A 16,277-nucleotide genomic window follows, 5' to 3' on the forward strand; every position below is an offset into this window, starting at 1 on the left:
GTGCACACAGAAGGGGTTTAACACTCACACCCCTTGTAAGCATCTCTTCATCTCTGACCCCTCAAAAAGAGAGTAAGTCCCACCTTTTCCATCTTCCATAGAATCTCAGTGGTAGATAAGGCAGCATACAGCCAGTCAAAGAAAACCATAAATGTTGTACCAGATCACCAGCCTATGTATCCTAATCTACCTGTGGCTGGCAGTTTCCTGAGCAATCAAATCTAAAACAACCAGCTTCCACGGAATGACTTTCTCTGAGGTGATGTGACTAGTTTGTTTCTGGCAACAGAGAGGAAACTATGATAAAGGACTCAGCTGCTAAGTTTTTACCTGCCAGGCAGCTTTTCAGGAGACAAATGTACACAGGTCTCACTACCCAAACATTCTCAGGAAATTGTTTGTTAGGCGAATGTTTGCACAAGAAGTTGACAATTTCCATTTATTCCTATGGGGAAATTTCTAATGCGTTCCCAACCACAGAATTTTGGCCCCAAAATGATGAAAAACCCAGAGAAACCCTCTGAAACCTTGCAAAAGGCAAACAAGGAAGGGTAAAATCCTTTCTTATTTGTCCAATCTCTCCACTTCCATCCTCCCACCATGGTTTCTGGTGAAACGGCTACAAATAGGCCTGCCTGTTTGGATATCTGAATCAGTGGTGTGTACAGCAAGGTTTGGGTAATAATTCCTCGTGTTTGGATAAGTGAATTTCCATATAACGAGTGCTTGGATAACGGGACCTGCAAGTACTGGCAAGCCTATTAAGAGGGAATTCCCTTATAGCTGTGGTGCAACAGGGAGGTTTTCCCCAGGGCAAAACGAAGTGATGAGGAAAGCTTCATCTGATAGACCTCAAGATGTCAAGAAAAAGAAATCTTGCCAGGAATATATACATACACATATACATAGCCACCTCTACAAGGGAAAGTCCCTGGCATCTGGATCTATGGCAACCCAGTAAGTTTTTACCGGCACATAAATGGCACGAACAGCTTCACCCGAATGATACCAACCTGTTAGGCAACTATTTAAGTAACAGAAGCCCCACCTTGGCAATCTTACAAGGGAAAGTGATTTGCATTTGCTGCTGCTGCAACAGGAAAAGCTTTTCCCAACACAGAGATGAATCAGAATCGTAGAGTTGGAAGGGGGGGTCTAAGGGTCATCTAGTACCACCCCCTGCACAATGCAGGAATCTGAACGTGTAGCCCCCCATCCAATCTGAAACCCTGCAAATGTGCTAGCAGTTTCATTGCCAGAGGAAGGGGGGGAACCGCACACTGAGAGGCTGGTTTAAGACAAAACAAGAACCACCAGGAAGGGAAATGTTGGCAAACCTACAAAAGGAAGTCCTTTGTATTTGCTGCTGGTATGGGGATCAAGTGACTGAGAAAGCTTCACCAGCTGCATTTCTGCCTGCTCGCAGGCACAGGAGCTCTTGCAAATAGAGAGTGTGTGTCTGTTGCCTAATCTTTCTCTTGAGGACAGGCTGCCACTCACCCAAAATAGGAAGAAAAATGAAATCTGTCCCTAACACACACATACACCCACCCAAAACCACATTTCTCCTATTGATAACACCCCCATCAGGAGTTGTGAGATTAACGTTCTTGCTTTTATTATGTATCATGTGTGTCTCTATGTGTGTGTGTGTGTTGCATTTGTATGTTGTGAACTGCCCTGAGAGCTTCAGATGGAGGGCAGCATACAAAATAACTAACTAGATAGATAGATAGATAGATCAATCAATCAATCAATCAATCAATCCAGGGTCTCACACATACACACATAACCACATCAGCTCATTCGGCAGATCAGGAGACTTTTAATCTCAGGGTCACGGCTTCAAGCGTCACATCAGGTGAAATATTCCTGCATTGCAGAGGGTTGGCCTAGATGACCCTTAAGGTCCCTTCCAACAATTCTATTATTCTTCTATGGATAATTTCCCCGATACGGGTCGTGAGGAGATTATTCTTGTTTTCATCATATATTCCGTGCGTGCCTGCGTGTACATTGTATTCATATGTTATGAACCACCTGAAATCTTTGGGTGGAGGGTGGCATACCAAGAAACAAATTGATTAATTCAGGGTCTCACGCGTAACACACGAAAAAACCCCGCATCTCTTCTATTGGTAATTCCCCCACTAGGGGTCGTGAGGAGATTCACGTTCTTGTTTTTTATTATGTATTTGTGTGTGTGTGTGTGTGTGTGTGTGTGTGTGTGTGTGTGGTATTTGTATGCTGCGAACCGCCCTGAGGTTTTCGTCTGGAGAGCGGTATACAAATTAATCAGTTGATCGATCGATCGATCGATTTGCAGGAGTCTCCCTCCCACACGCGCGCGCGCTCCCGCTTCCCCTCTCCCTCCCCCCCGAGCCCGCCTTTACCTTCGCACAGGTACCCGGCCAGCCCCCAGATGAAGTCGGTGCAGTAGTGGCAGAAGGTGGGCTTGGTGAGGGTCACCCTCTTGAAGCAATGCCCGGGCGCGTTCCCACGAGACGACGCTTGTTGATGCTGCGGCTGCTGCTTGGGCGACGCGGGCGGCGTCCGCCGTTGCTGGTGCAGCGAAGAGGCGGAGGACGACGACGAAGACGACGACGTGGTGGTGGGTAGCGAGCGGCTCTTTCCCCCTCTGCCTATGAGGGGGCTGGCGGAGGGGCTGGAGCCCCGGCTGCCGCCGCCGCCGAGCAGGGCGTGAGCTCCGTCTGCCATGCTCGCCCGGCTCTGAGGGAAGCCGCGGCTCGGGGTCCTCCGCCGAGAGAGAGAGCGCGCACGGGCTGCCGCGTCCCCGTCTCTCCCTTTTCCCCCTCAGGGGCGCGTCGTGAGGAGACGGGTGGCGGCGGGCGGACGGGCAGGCAGCCCCTCTCTTGCGAGACTTCCGCCGCGCTGCCAGGGGAAGCCGGAGGCGGCAGCGGCGGCTGAGGAGGCGGCCTGAGGGAGGAGGAAGAGGAGGGGATGGGGAGGGACGCAGAAGGGAGGCGCTTCAGCGGCGCCGCAACCGCCTCATGCCGGGCCGGCGGGCGGCGTGGGCGAGAGTCCCTCTCCCTCCCTCCCTCCTTTTTCAAAAATTTTTTATTGGTTTTCACAGCATTATAGACAAACACATAAGACAAGCAAACATAAATCATAGCCTTATTGGAAATTACACTTCTTAACATTGTTAAGTGACTTCCTCGCTTCCCCTTGGTTGAATTTCATTGCGTGTCCTTTTAACGGTTTTCCAAATCCCAATACTTATAAAATTTAACCTAAACGTTAACATCCTTAGGTCTGCTAACATCCTTAGGATGTTAATGTTTAAGTCAAATTTCATAAGTATTGGGATTTGGAAAACCGTTAAAAGGACATGCAATGAAATTCAACCAAGGGGAAGCGAGGAAGTCACTTAACAAAGTTAATAAGTGTAATTTTCAATAAGGCTATGGTTTATGTTTGTTTGTCTTGTGTGTCTGTTTGTAATATTGTGAAAACTAATAATTTTTTGGGGGGGGGACATTAACATCCTTAGATCTTCACAGTATGAAATTAAACATATTAATTCGACACTTAACATAAATAAAATCCTAAGCCAATTAAGTATCTGCAAGCTGTTTTCAGTCAATTTAATTAACATATTTAACTAAGTAATTGTTAAATTTAATCCATTCTTCCTGATACTCCTCCTCCTTCTGGTCGAGGACTCTTCCAGTTAGGTCGGCTAGCTCTGAAAAATCCATCATCTTCAACTGCCATTCTTCTATCGCCTCTCTCTCTCTCTCTCTCTCTCTGGCGAGAAAGGGCCGATGGAACTCCTTGCTCCAAGACGACTGCAGTCCCGACGTGCTGCTTAGCATCCCCTCCAGCCAGTGTGGCATCTTAATGTAGTGATTCCCCCCTCTGCATCCCTTTCATAACTATTTTTATAAATCACTTGTCCATCCATAGTTCAGATTTTTACTACAGGTTTTCTGTCAGTCCTACCAATGTATGAAAGGTAACTCTTTGCAATAGCTTTTCAAATAAATTATAAACTTCCCCCATTCTTTATTAAAGAGGTCCTCTTCCTGGTTTCTAATTCTGCCTATAAGCTTTGCGATCTCGACGTCATTCATCAGTTTTGTCTGCCCCTCTTCTTGGGTGGGAGTTGTAGACCCTTAGGATCATCTAGTCCAACCCCCTGCAAAACGCAGTCACAGCCAAAGCAGCATGGCTCCATCAGTCCCGGATTTACGTACAGTGGTACCTCGGGTTACATACGCTTCAGGTTACATACACTTCAGGTTACAGACTCCGCTAACCCAGAAATAGTACCTCGGGTTAAGAACTTTGCTTCAGGATGAGAACAGAAATTGTGCTCCAGCAGCGGGAGGCCCCATTAGCTAAAGTGGTGCTTCAGGTTAAGAACAGTTTCAGGTTAAGAATGGACCTCCGGAACGAATTAAGGACTTAACCCGAGGTACCACTGTATAAGTTAAACAAGCTGTAGCTTAGGGCCCCACTCTCTTGGGGGCCCCAAAAAAATTTAAAGGAAAAAAAACCTGGATGTACATTTCCAAAATATAAGATAAAAAACAAATAAAATAAAACCTACATACAGCAACAGTGTTTTGTGCTGTGTAGGCTCCTATGATGTAAGTAATGGGCCCTGCCTGCTAGTCTGCCCCCTAAAATATCACTGGTTTGCTCATTTCTATATATAGGGTGCCTACATTCTGTATGTGCAAATGGCTTTAGATACCTATTAGGTCCATAAATTACCATATAGCTTATACTCAGCACAAAAAAACCAGCAACAATTTGTTACTGACAGCTGGACATATAAAGGGCCCCATTACCTTCAGTAGCTTAGGGCCCCGTCAAACCTAAATCTGGCCCTGCATACCCTCCAACATTTCCCCGATGAAAACACGGATGTCCTATTGTAGAATAAAAATAATAATTTTACTATTTATACCCCACCCACCCATCTGACTGGGGACGCAGGTGGCGCTGTGGGTTAAACCACAGAGCCAAGGACTTGCCAATCAGAAGGTCAGCGGTTCGAATCCCCGCGATGGGGTGAGCTCCCGTTGCTCGGTCCCTGCTCCTGCCAACCTAGCAGTTCGAAAGCACATCAAAGTGCAAGTAGATAAATAGGTACCGCTCCGGCGGGAAGGTAAATGGCGTTTCCGTGCGCTGCTCTGGTTCGCCAGAAGCGGCTTAGTCATGCTGGCCACATGACCCAGAAGCTGTACGCCGGCTCCCTCGGCCAATAAAGCGAGATGAGCGCCGCAACCCCAGAGTCGGTCACGACTGGACCTAATGGTCAGGGGTCCCTTTACCTTTACCTTACCCATCTGACTGCATTGTCCTAGCTACTCTGGCAGACTTCCAACATATATAAAAACATAAGAAAACATTAATCGTGAAAAAAAAAACTTCCCTATACATGGCTGCCTTCAGATGGCTTTCAGGGGGTGGCATAACGCCAAAGCCTCCAACATTTCTCCGATGAAAATAGGGACATCCTAAGGAAAAGCGGGATCAAATCAGAAAAAGGGATGGCTTCTGTAAATCTGGGACTGTCCCTGGAAAATAGGGGCACTTGGGGGATCTTGGTTAGAGTGCTCTACTCCGCCACCAGAAAAGGAGGCCTTGGTTGCCCCTCATGGAGACTTTCCTCAGGTATAAAGACCCGCAGCAGCATACAAGGCCTTTGGGGGATTATTATTATTATTATGTAATTATTTATACCCCACATTTCCCTCCTTACAGGGACTAAAGGCGGCTGACGGGTAAAAATGAGAACACCTTAAAAACATTCCCTTGGGGGGGGGGGGAGATGACAATTTTAAAAAAGCAATTAAATAAATAGCTCTCTTGGTTCAGTATGAGACTCCTGATCTCAGGATCTTGGGTCCGAGCCCCACATTGGGCAAAAATATTCCTGCCTTGCAGGGGGTCAGGCTAGATGACCCTCGTCGTCTTTTCATTTTCTTCAATTTCACTTTTAATTTGTATACCGCCATTTCTACTTTGCAATACACAAGGCGGTTTGCAGCAACAAAAGGTGCAGTACACACACCTTAGAATAATCTGATCCAATATGAAAACTGTACAATTCTATTAGTTAGTTGGCATCCGTCTGCTTTGAGAGACACCGCTGGGGGGTGAAGTCAAACCACTGTGTTGGCAGCACCAAAGTGATTTCCCTGGGGTTCAAGCCTGGGCAGTGTGGATGGAGGTCCTGGGCTGCCCAGACGCGACCCCTCTCTCAGCCTCACTAAGGTAGAGGTAAAGGGACCCCTGACCATTAGGTCCAGTCGTGGCCGACTTTGGGGTTGCGGCGCTCATCTCGCTTTATTGGCCGAGGGAGCTGGCGTACAGCTTCCGGGTCATGTGGCCAGCATGACTAAGCCGCTTCTGGCGAACCAGAGCAGCACATGAAAATGCCATTTACCTTCCTGCCGGAGTGGTACCTATTTATCTACTTGCACTTTGTGCTTTCGAACTGCTAGGTGGGCAGGAGAAGGGACCGAGCAATGGGAGCTCACCCCGTCGCAGGGATTCGAACCGCCGACCTTCTGATCAGCAAGCCCTAGGCTCAGTGGTTTAACCCACAGTGCCACCCGGGTCCAAAGGAAAGCAGAGCAATAGGTTTGGCACCAGCTTGGATGCAAGAGTTTCCGGAAGGAGGCATGCAATGCGCCATCCAACAGCCTTAGGGACTCCATTCGAGATTTGTGAAGGGTTTACTCCTTAGCCTTTGCTTCTCCCACAAGGCAGTGGGAGGTTTGGGATCAGTTGGGATCAGATATCCCACAAGGCAGTGGGAGGTTTGGGATCAGACACCGTGCTCTGGCCATCTCTCCAGCTTGTCACCTTTAACAGACTGCAACCTTTTTTCCTAGGTCAACTCTAAAGACTCTACCTTTCTCCTTTCACTAACCAAGGGCTGGAGGTGGGGCCCCATCCACTTGCTGTCTGCCCCAGAGCCCCTCTCCACAATGGGCTATTGTCTTCCTTTTGTTTTCTTAATGGCTCATCTCCCTGGCAATTACCTCATCAGTAGACTGGCCTGGATTATATTTTAACCCTTGCTGGATCCAGGGCTTCAGGGGGCTTGATGAAATTCTAACAGCTACTGGACTCACATATTTAGGGTGTCGTGCACCCACAAACTCATAAGAATCTTTTCACAGAAGTCTGCCTTTTTCCAGCCCCAGCCCCCCACCACAAACTGATCCTAGGGTCATTGAAGCAAATATTTAACCACTCATATTATACTTGCTAGATGCACTGTTGGGGATGACTACATTTATATAGGTGATGTCCAAAGTTATAAACAGAGTAGACCCCTTAACTCCAGTGATTTCAATGGGTCTACTCTGAGTATTACTAACATTGGTTTCACCCCATGTGTTTTTAAGTGATGGTTTGAATGAGTACATTCAAGCGCTGGTTAAAAACCCCACATTTGTTTTGGAAAATCAAGCGACGTACTTTGCTGCCAACATAATGTGCAGGCTGGCAGTGTTGCATTTTCCACGTTTTATTTACTCTAGCCCCAGCTGAGTTGAGTAGCTATAGTGACAAAACTTAGGTGCCCAAGCATTGCTATTACACAAGCGAAGGGAGCCTAAGATATGCTTGACATTTCTCATTTCTGGGCTGCGCTTGAAGTGAAGGAACAATTGCTGCCTGCCAGTCTTCTAATCTCAGATACTTAAAACCCTCCTTGGATCAGCAGAAATAATGCTTTCGTACAATTCTTTCTACATACCAGGGTAAGGGCTTAAAACTGAACTTTTAGAACACCAGCAATTTGCAAAGAAAATATTTCTTCCCAATCCATGGGGCTATTGATAGCCTGTCAGTTTCTACTGAAAGCCGATTAAATCTTGAGTGAAGATAAATCGGGGCTGGAGGGAAACATGCAAACAGATCCAAAAACAGGGAACATTAGTAATTATTTTTTTTTCAGCTGTCACTACTCTTCAACCAGACTTGGGGGGGGGACTACTGAAAATTGTTTAATTAAATGGGGTGCACCTCGCATACTGATAAGCTGATTATCACACACTGTTGTGGCATGTAGTAAGAAGTTGTTTACTGCTTTCCTCTCCAAATTTCTGATCAGGAGCAGGAAGTTGGCAAAATTCTTCACCTTGCTCCTTAGGATATTATACCTGGCTAGCGTGGTGAGCACAGGGACGTCATGGCTAATGGTGTTCTGCATGAATCACCCTTTGCTTTGAGGACTTGTGAGGATACACGGGGCAACTGCAGTTTCTTTGCACATCACACTCGCTTTATTGGAGTAAAACTGCATTGTAGCTCCTTCCTGCCCTGCTTGGATAACTTGAAAAGCCCACACCGGTTCCTTTCTCTGCCGGTTTTCCCAAGAAGCGACGCTGATTGCAGGGAGGAGCATCCTGTGTGGTCCAAGGATTCTCAAGGACCCTTGAGTAAAGTCAGCAAGGAACTACACTACAGCAATTGCCATAGGTAAAGGTAAAGGGACCCCTGGCCATTAGGTCCAGTCGTGGCCGACTCTGGGGTTGCGGCACTCATCTCGCTTTATTGGCTGAGGGAGCCGGCATACAGCTTCCGGGTCATGCGGCCAGCATGACTAAGCCGCTTCTGGCGAACCAGAGCAGCACACGGAAACGCCGTTTACCTTCCCGCCGGAGCGGGACCTATTTATCTACTTGCACTTTGACGTGCTTTCGACCTGCTAGGTCGGCAGGAGCAGGGACCGAGCAGCGGGAGCTCACCTCGTCGCGGGGATTCGAACCACCGACCTTCTAATCGGCAAGTCCTAGACTCTGTGGTTTAACTCACAGTGCCACCCGCATCCTAGCAATTCCCATACCATGAACAAAACAAGAGAAGAGGCTCTAAAGTTATTCCATGTGGGCAGAAGATGACACCTGCCTCAGGAGGGACATGCTACCATGTTTTCAACACAGCTGTTTGTTTAATGTTGTTGCAAGGCTTGCACACCACCCCCAATCTCTGCCAAGCTGTAGCAAGACTCTAGGGGTACCAGGTGGTTTCTCAGGGTCGTGTTTCCATTGGGAATCAAGATGGGACAGAGGGAGCAGGGGTGGGGTCTAGGGTGAAGGTGAGGCCTAGCGAGAATCCAAGCAAGGCTTGAAGGACCCTATTCAACCCTAATCCTACAAAGTCCCATCATCTCTGGTCACTGGCCATGCTGACTGGGGCCAAAAGAGGTTGGAATACAGTGACACGGAGGGAAAGTGATTCCCATTCCCCTTTTCTCTAAAGATACACTGAACAGGAAAAAAATATGAAACAGGAGGATCGTACTGGCCTGCTGGTCAGGGGGGCTTTGTTAGCTGTAGTTGCCTGTGAGATAGATAGATAGATATAGATATAGATATAGATATAGATATAGATATAGATATAGATATTACGCACACATCCTTTATTGAAAAATAAAAAGTACACAATTACAAGTGCACACGGTAAGATAAGACACAAAAAGATGAAGAAAAAAGAAATAGTACCCGTGTAGAAAACAAAACAGAACTAAAATAATGTATACATTACCAAAGAAAAGAAAAGAATGTTATTGTAGTTAACCAGACCTCAATCTAATACAGTATTTATAAAAATTAATTCCAAATATTGTTAAATTTGTCCATGGCAAGCTTACGTTTGTACTCAACTTGTTCATGTGCAGCGAGTTTGTACATATCTTCCGTTCCATCATTAAAGAGAGCTGCATTTTTATTTTTCCACTTCACCAATACCTGTCTTTTTGCCGTAGTAAGGGCACGGAGAGTCCATTCATATTGTCCCTTTGTTAGATTCCATGTGTTGGGTATATAATTCACAATGATATTTTCCTCTGCTAATTTAAGATTATTCCTGCAGTTCTCTGTTGAGGATAGACTTGATGGTGCACAGCGTTCTGACACAGCATATGCAAAGTTCACTACTGAGCCTTATCGTCTTCCCCTTCTTCTTCTTCTTCTTCTTCTTCTTCTTCTTCTTCTTCTTCTTCTTCTTCTTCTTCTTCTTCCAGATATACAGGTTTCATTCCAAATCTTGAAAGCATTATTGGGGAAACTTACGGCAATGCCACCAGAAAGCTGCTTGCCCGTCAGGCAAAGTTGCTGCGGTTAAGCCGCACTGCTGCTGACACACCTGAGCACAGAAATCTTCTCAGACAGCCATGTGGTCGTCATCATACTCAGTGGGCAGGAGGCAGAAATACTGCATATGGTATGACAACTGTCTTTAAGATATGATTCAATACATTTCAGAAAATTATAATGAAGAATACCCCCTGCCCCAGCATCAATAATTCCTAAGAACATGAGAAGAGCAGTGTTGGGTCAGACCAATGGTCCACGTGGTCCAGCACCTTGTTCTCACAGTGGCCAATCAGAAAACTATGGGAAGCAATCCCCACATATGATTCCCAACAACTGGTATTTAGAAGAATGAAGACGTAAAACAGAGCCTTATCCTCCATGGATCCCGCTTTTTAAGGGTGGTACTGCGCATGTAATCAGGGGTGGAGGAAGGGGGCAGACCACCCCTGGAGTCATCACTGAGGGGGTGGAACTGTGTGGAGTTCTCTCCTGTTCCACTCACAACATGTAGGATTGTTGATGCTATGTGTTTATTGCATCAGGAGGGAACCTTTCTTCTGTCAAACGAAATGAAATACGAAATTGCATAGTACATCAACTATCAAGCACCATCAAATGTTGAAATCGATTGCCGCTCTTCTTCTGTTTTACCCCTCTGAGAGCCAGTGTGGTGTAGTGGTTAAGAGCGGTAGACTTGTAATCTGGTGAACCGGGTTTGCGTCTCCGCTCCTCCACATGCAGCTGCTGGGTGACCCTGGGCGAGTCACACTTCTCTGAAGTCTCTCAGCCTCACTCAGCTCACAGATTGTTTGTTGTGGGAGAGGAAGGGAAAGGAGAATGTTAGCCGCATTGAGACTCCTTCGGGTAGTGATAAAGCGGGATATCAAATCCAAACTCTTCTTCTTCTCTGCATACTCAGTATCCAAATATGCTATCTATTTTGGTAGCAAGTTAGACATCTGCACAAGTTATATTACAGTGGTACCACGGGTTAAGAACTTAATTTGTTCTGGAGATCTGTCCTTAACCTGAAACTGTTCTTAACCTGAGGTACCACTTTAGCTAACGGGGCCTCCCGCTGCCGCTGCTGCATGATTTCTGTTCTTATCCTGAAGCAAAGTTCTTAACCCGAGGTACTATTTCTGGGTTAGCGGAGTCTGTAACCTGAAGCGTCTGTAACCTGAAGCATCTGTAACCTGAAGCGTATGTAACCTGAGGTACCACTGTACCTTGAAAGTGCTTCTGATGGGATATAGGGAAGAATCTAAGGAGAAAGTGGGGGGGGGAGAGGGAGAATGAAAACCAAGACATTATCTTTCACCTGATAAACCAAGGTTTTTCCAAACTTAAGAGTCATGTGAGCATGCTTCCTCTTCCATATTCCCTCATGCATCTTAATGCAACATTTTCAGAGTTTGTTAATGTACCGTTTCTTGTTACATCAAAACTGTGGTTTACGCTTTGACTGCAATGGTAGTTTGCAAACCAAGATGAAACCAAGTTCTGCAATCCTGGTTTAAGGTCAGAGCTTAAACCACAGTTTCCCGTTTTTTTACATTATAGGAAACCTTGGTTTAACAAACTCCAGAAAGATTATCAGATCACACGCATTGCACCTGAACTGGGTCTAGATATGTAATTTTTGATTCTTTGAATTCAAATAATTCATTTGAAGGATATCTTTGGGCAGCCATGCCATGTACCCTGTGGAAATCTACAATAAATAAGTTGATAAAGGTTATTTCCCCCCATTTCATAAAGAGAAAATCATACTGTGGTTCAATTCCACTTTCCCTTGGAATAAAGAAAGCATGAAAATTACCATAATATCCCCAGTTCTAACCGTGTGCGACACACATTTCCAACAATAGTGCAAAGCCACCTGGCATTAATAGGAAAGCGCATGAGAGACTGAGAATCTTTATAAGGAAAATGAAATAGGAAGTAAGAGGACGCCAACCCGCTGAATTGTCTGTCTTAAAATGACAACCAAGAATAAAATTCCAACATGAAGCCTTATTATCTAGGATTAAAGCAACCCCTTCCTGATTTCAAATGCACGATCAGCTTTTATCTCGGTAACTGTTGCAAACTTCCCTCCATGTCCCAGAATACCCACCAATGAATACCAATCACCATCTCTTTACACGAAGACTTCTGTATGACTGCGATCCTCCAACTGCTTCAGCTGCTCAGACAATTGAAAGAGCAAAGGCAGACTTAAAATCACCACCAAAACCAAACAAGACAAGACAACTCACCCTAACAAAGCCAGGAGACAAGACAGTTATGGTATGTAGGTTTCAGGCATTACTATGACTTTCACATACTCCAGAAAGTATCAGTGCTATTTGGGTTTGATGATTCGCATCTAGGACTTCAGGGCTCCTCTGATTTAAGTCAATGGCTCAATCTAGATACATACTAAACCATTCTTTGGCATTATGCAAACAAGTTATCAAGTTGTGACATCTCCCTCTCTTCTCCTGCACTAATAACTTCCTGGGCTTGGGCAAACCATAGTTCAGTGCTACATCTGATCTGGCAAATTAAAGTTTGCATGAGCCCTTCAGATCAGGATTAGGAACCAGTGTTTGATTCTGGCTTCCCTTCTTAGTTTACAGTGTAAAAACAAACCATTGTTTTGCCAGTTCAGATGTGACATGAAACTGTGGTTTGTCAAAACCCAGGAAAGTCTTCATGAAAAATAAGGGAAGCGAGGAAGGATTTGAAGGCTGGCGGGGGGGGGGGGAGAGATGATGTCACATTATGTTCTGGAAGGGGTCCAGGCAAAAGGGGCAGCAAGAGAGATTGAGCAGAATAGCTTAAGACTTTTGGACAACTGAAGATGTTAGAGCTGGAGGAGAGAAGGTCAGTGTGTCATAATTTTACTCTGAATTATTTCTGTCATGACAGATTTATTCTTCTGCAACACCTGGTTTGTCCTCTGATAAGAAAATATTGGGCACCACCATCCCGGAGTCGGTCAGAGTTCAAAAAGCAGAGGGTGAACCAACTTCTACTCCCATGAAGAGAGATGCTATTCAAAAAAGTCTCGGAAAGCCAATATACAGAGCTGATAAGGGTCTCCCTCCATCTTACACTGGCTACATCCCAGGTATGTTTCCCCACCTGCCCCTGGTCTAAATTTGTGGTTCCATTTGCGTTAATCCATCCACATTAAAAGAAAAAGAAAAACACCCTTAATCTGTTTCGCTAGAGAAGATTAAAAGCAAACCCGGAAATAAAGTATATCTAGGTCATTTCATCTGCCCCTTTAATCTCCCAGTTATAAGCTATTAGGTAAAGTGGAAACATTGCCTGGGCATATGCAGATCCAATCCTTAGCGAATTGCATTTTCCAAAAAGGGTAAAGGTCAATTTCACAAATGAAAATTGAGACAGTCTGTATGGAGGTTGTCTTGACCCTGTCCTTGTGTTGGGTCACCCACAGAAGCAAAGAACTTCAATAATGAAGGATTTTCATGACCAGATTCCAAAGTCGTTTGCTTAAGCACCTAGAGAAGATCAGAGATGGTGGCAAAAGCTGTACCTGTTTTACAGTTGTCCTGGCTACTGCTCCTCTCCTACTGCTGGAGAAGATATACCTTTTAAATATAAGTTTGGTTTTGACATAAGTACCAAACCATAGTTTCATGTGACTGGAACTAGCCTTAAGATTGCATGACCCCTCCTCCTCTCACCATATGTGCCATTTCTTTCCCTTCTGGGTCATCAGCAAAACACAGTTTGCTGTTGTGTTTGAAGCAGCAAGCAAGTTTGCACTTCTTCTGCAAAGCAGGGTTGTGAATCTGCTATAAAACTGAGGCTCATTCCAGGCTTGTTGCTGTAATGCCAAACCATGATTTGGTCTTATGCCTGAAGTGGGCATATGTGGAAAAGGTGGTAGTGATCTTTTTTAAATGGAAGAACCATAGCAAGAATCTACTTTTCTCTGGGGCAAAATATAGTCAAGATAAAATCTTAAAGTGCCTTCTTAAGTGGGAAGTATCTGAGACTCTGAACTGGTAAGTTTAACTTTCCCCAGCTGATATCAAATATCTGGTGTAGACCAATCTTCCTACCTTATTTTAAAAGCACTGAAAGTGACATAGTACAGTACAATACTAATTGAAATCATCGTGTTCCTCCTGTAGGTTTATATTTTAAAAAGAGAGAGAAATATACACAACCTGGGGAGGGGAGGAGGAGGAGACATGAAGAAAGACATTCTGGAGCAGAGAAAAATGCTTCAACAAGGCATGGTTTAGTCTGGCATACTTTATGAAAACGTTAGCTGTGCAGTTAGGAAACAGATTTAGCTCCCTGTTTATCAAAGCTCATACCTGGATTGCAGACGCGCCTCAATGGCCGGCACTTAGAGGAAAGGAAATACGAAGCCTCTCTTTCAACCACAGAGGATGTTCTGTGAAGCAGAGGACAGCCTCTGTCTCTCTCAACCAGCTGCATCTTAAGAGCTTCGAGTGATATAAACCCAAGTTAAAACAGTCACTTTTGCCACCAACGAGTAAACACTTTTGGTGGCTTGAAGAGGTAGGTAGAGGTTGTGCGGTGCAGTGATTAGAGTACTGAACTACGACCTGGGCAGCCAAGGTTCAAATCCCCATTCAGCCATGAAGTAGGGGAGGGATGCTGCTGGGATAGCTCACTTGGTTGACCATGAGATTCCTAATCTCAGGGTCCTGGGTTCGAACCTCACATTTGGCAAAAGATTCCTGCATTGCAGGGGGCTGGACTTGATGACCCTTGTGGTCCTTATCCAACTCTACAATTCTATGATGCTACATGAATGTCAATAGGTTTAGCCTTTAGAAAAAGAGAAGCATACCTTTGAAGCCCTTCTCTCTTTTCCTACCACTCTAAACACATATCTTGAGCAGGAAGTATGGTACCTTTCTTAAGATCAAAGTAGAGGTGGTACAACCATGTAAAATTGCCTAAACCTCTTACCTCTTCAGATCTATTTCTAGCAACTCATCTAGTAGGAGGTTCTTTGGAACACAGAAGAAAGTTTGCCAGGTACAGCGTAGAGCCAGCAAAAGTAAACACACATTGTTGAGGTTTCACTGCCATAGGCTGATCACAACTCAAGTACTACCAGTGCAGGACTTCAGTCCAGAACAATTAGACTCTTCCTTCGCTCCATATTTCTTTGTCCTTTTGTATCATGTCTCTTAGATTGTAAACCATTATTACAAAATGCAAGTGCCTCAGCTGCTTTGGCAGAAAGGCAGTATGTTAAAGTAATTGGCTAGTTAGTAACTAAAAGCTCATTAATGTTCCCTTGCATGCCTGAATATTAGTCACAAGTTACACAAAATAGCAAAATAAACAGTGAATCCTTCTGCTTCTTCAAAAACAGGTCACAAGTTCTCATTTGGAAAGACCTGGGGAGTGAGCACCAGAAACTCTCTGGAAGCAGGAAAGAGGCAGCCTTTTGTATGGACTTCTCATATGTAAGCAGGGCATGCCTAATCAAATTGCATGCCATAAATTGCCATCAGTTCAAATATATGCGTTGTCATCTGAAACTTATTAAAGTTTCCCTTTCCTTTAGAAGATAGTTTCTACAAAGGCTAAGCTGAAACTATTTTCACAATCTTCCTTCACCCAGAGAAAAAAAACCCTCCTTTTTATGATTTTTGGTACTCCTTGCAAGAAAAAAGAGGAGCTTTCTATTTTGCTCTCTCATGCAGACTGCATTCAGACACCTTGGTAAACTATGGTTTAGCTTTCTGCAAATAAGCCGCATACTTCTGCATGTACTACTTCTTCCCGTACATGCACAGACAGGACAGCAGAAGCATTTGTGTCCATTTACAACTAACTGCATTTTATGTCTAAACCGGGACAAACTGTGGTTCATCATAACTATGGTTTGCTCCAAAGTCGTTTTCAAACCGTGGTTATGATCTCAGCTTGTTTGAAGGAACTATAATTAAAACTAATTGCAGTGCCCCATTGGGAGAAAATGACAAATCACCATTACTTTACGACAGAAAAGGATGCCTCTTCTCTTTTTTTTTAACGTATTTTTTAATTAAAGATTTCTTAATTAAAGATACAAATGTATGTGCAATGTCTCTTTTCTCAAGTTTCATTTTCTACAGACCAGTTTCATTTGTTGAGACATTGTGTTACTTTAGGAAGAAAAGGGGGGAAGAG

General features: G+C 44.8%; 2 protein-coding genes across 3 annotated transcripts in view; one reads left to right on the top strand and one right to left on the bottom strand.

The window, feature by feature from the left end:
- The window catches only part of DGKQ (diacylglycerol kinase theta), a 70,606-nt gene extending 67,602 nt beyond the window's left edge, over positions 1 to 3,004 (bottom strand). The window contains exon 1 of the mRNA XM_083593039.1: positions 2,394 to 3,004. Within this exon, the coding sequence (XP_083449165.1) occupies positions 2,394 to 2,718 (325 nt within the window). The 5' untranslated portion in view covers positions 2,719 to 3,004. The remainder of the gene's footprint in view (positions 1 to 2,393) is intronic.
- A 3,606-nt stretch (positions 3,005 to 6,610) lies between these two features.
- On the top strand, positions 6,611 to 16,140 carry LOC310752827 (ciliary microtubule inner protein 2B-like). Of its 2 annotated transcripts, XM_083593910.1 has the most exons (6): positions 6,611 to 6,756; positions 6,801 to 7,751; positions 10,019 to 10,218; positions 12,202 to 12,383; positions 13,008 to 13,209; positions 15,475 to 16,140. In XM_083593910.1, the coding sequence occupies exons 2-6, from the start codon at positions 7,720 to 7,722 to the stop codon at positions 15,570 to 15,572; spliced, it is 714 nt and encodes a 237-aa protein (XP_083450036.1). In that variant the 5' UTR covers positions 6,611 to 6,756; positions 6,801 to 7,719; the 3' UTR covers positions 15,573 to 16,140. The 2 variants fall into 2 exon arrangements, with proteins under 2 accessions (XP_083450036.1, XP_083450035.1); XM_083593909.1 differs by lacking the exons at positions 6,611 to 6,756; positions 6,801 to 7,751 and adding an exon at positions 7,769 to 8,472.
- The last annotated feature ends 137 nt before the right edge of the window (positions 16,141 to 16,277 follow it).

Source organism: Podarcis filfolensis, assembly GCF_964270895.1.
Source record: "Podarcis filfolensis genome assembly, chromosome: 17".
In the NCBI taxonomy this organism is placed as follows: Eukaryota; Metazoa; Chordata; class Lepidosauria; order Squamata; family Lacertidae; genus Podarcis; species Podarcis filfolensis.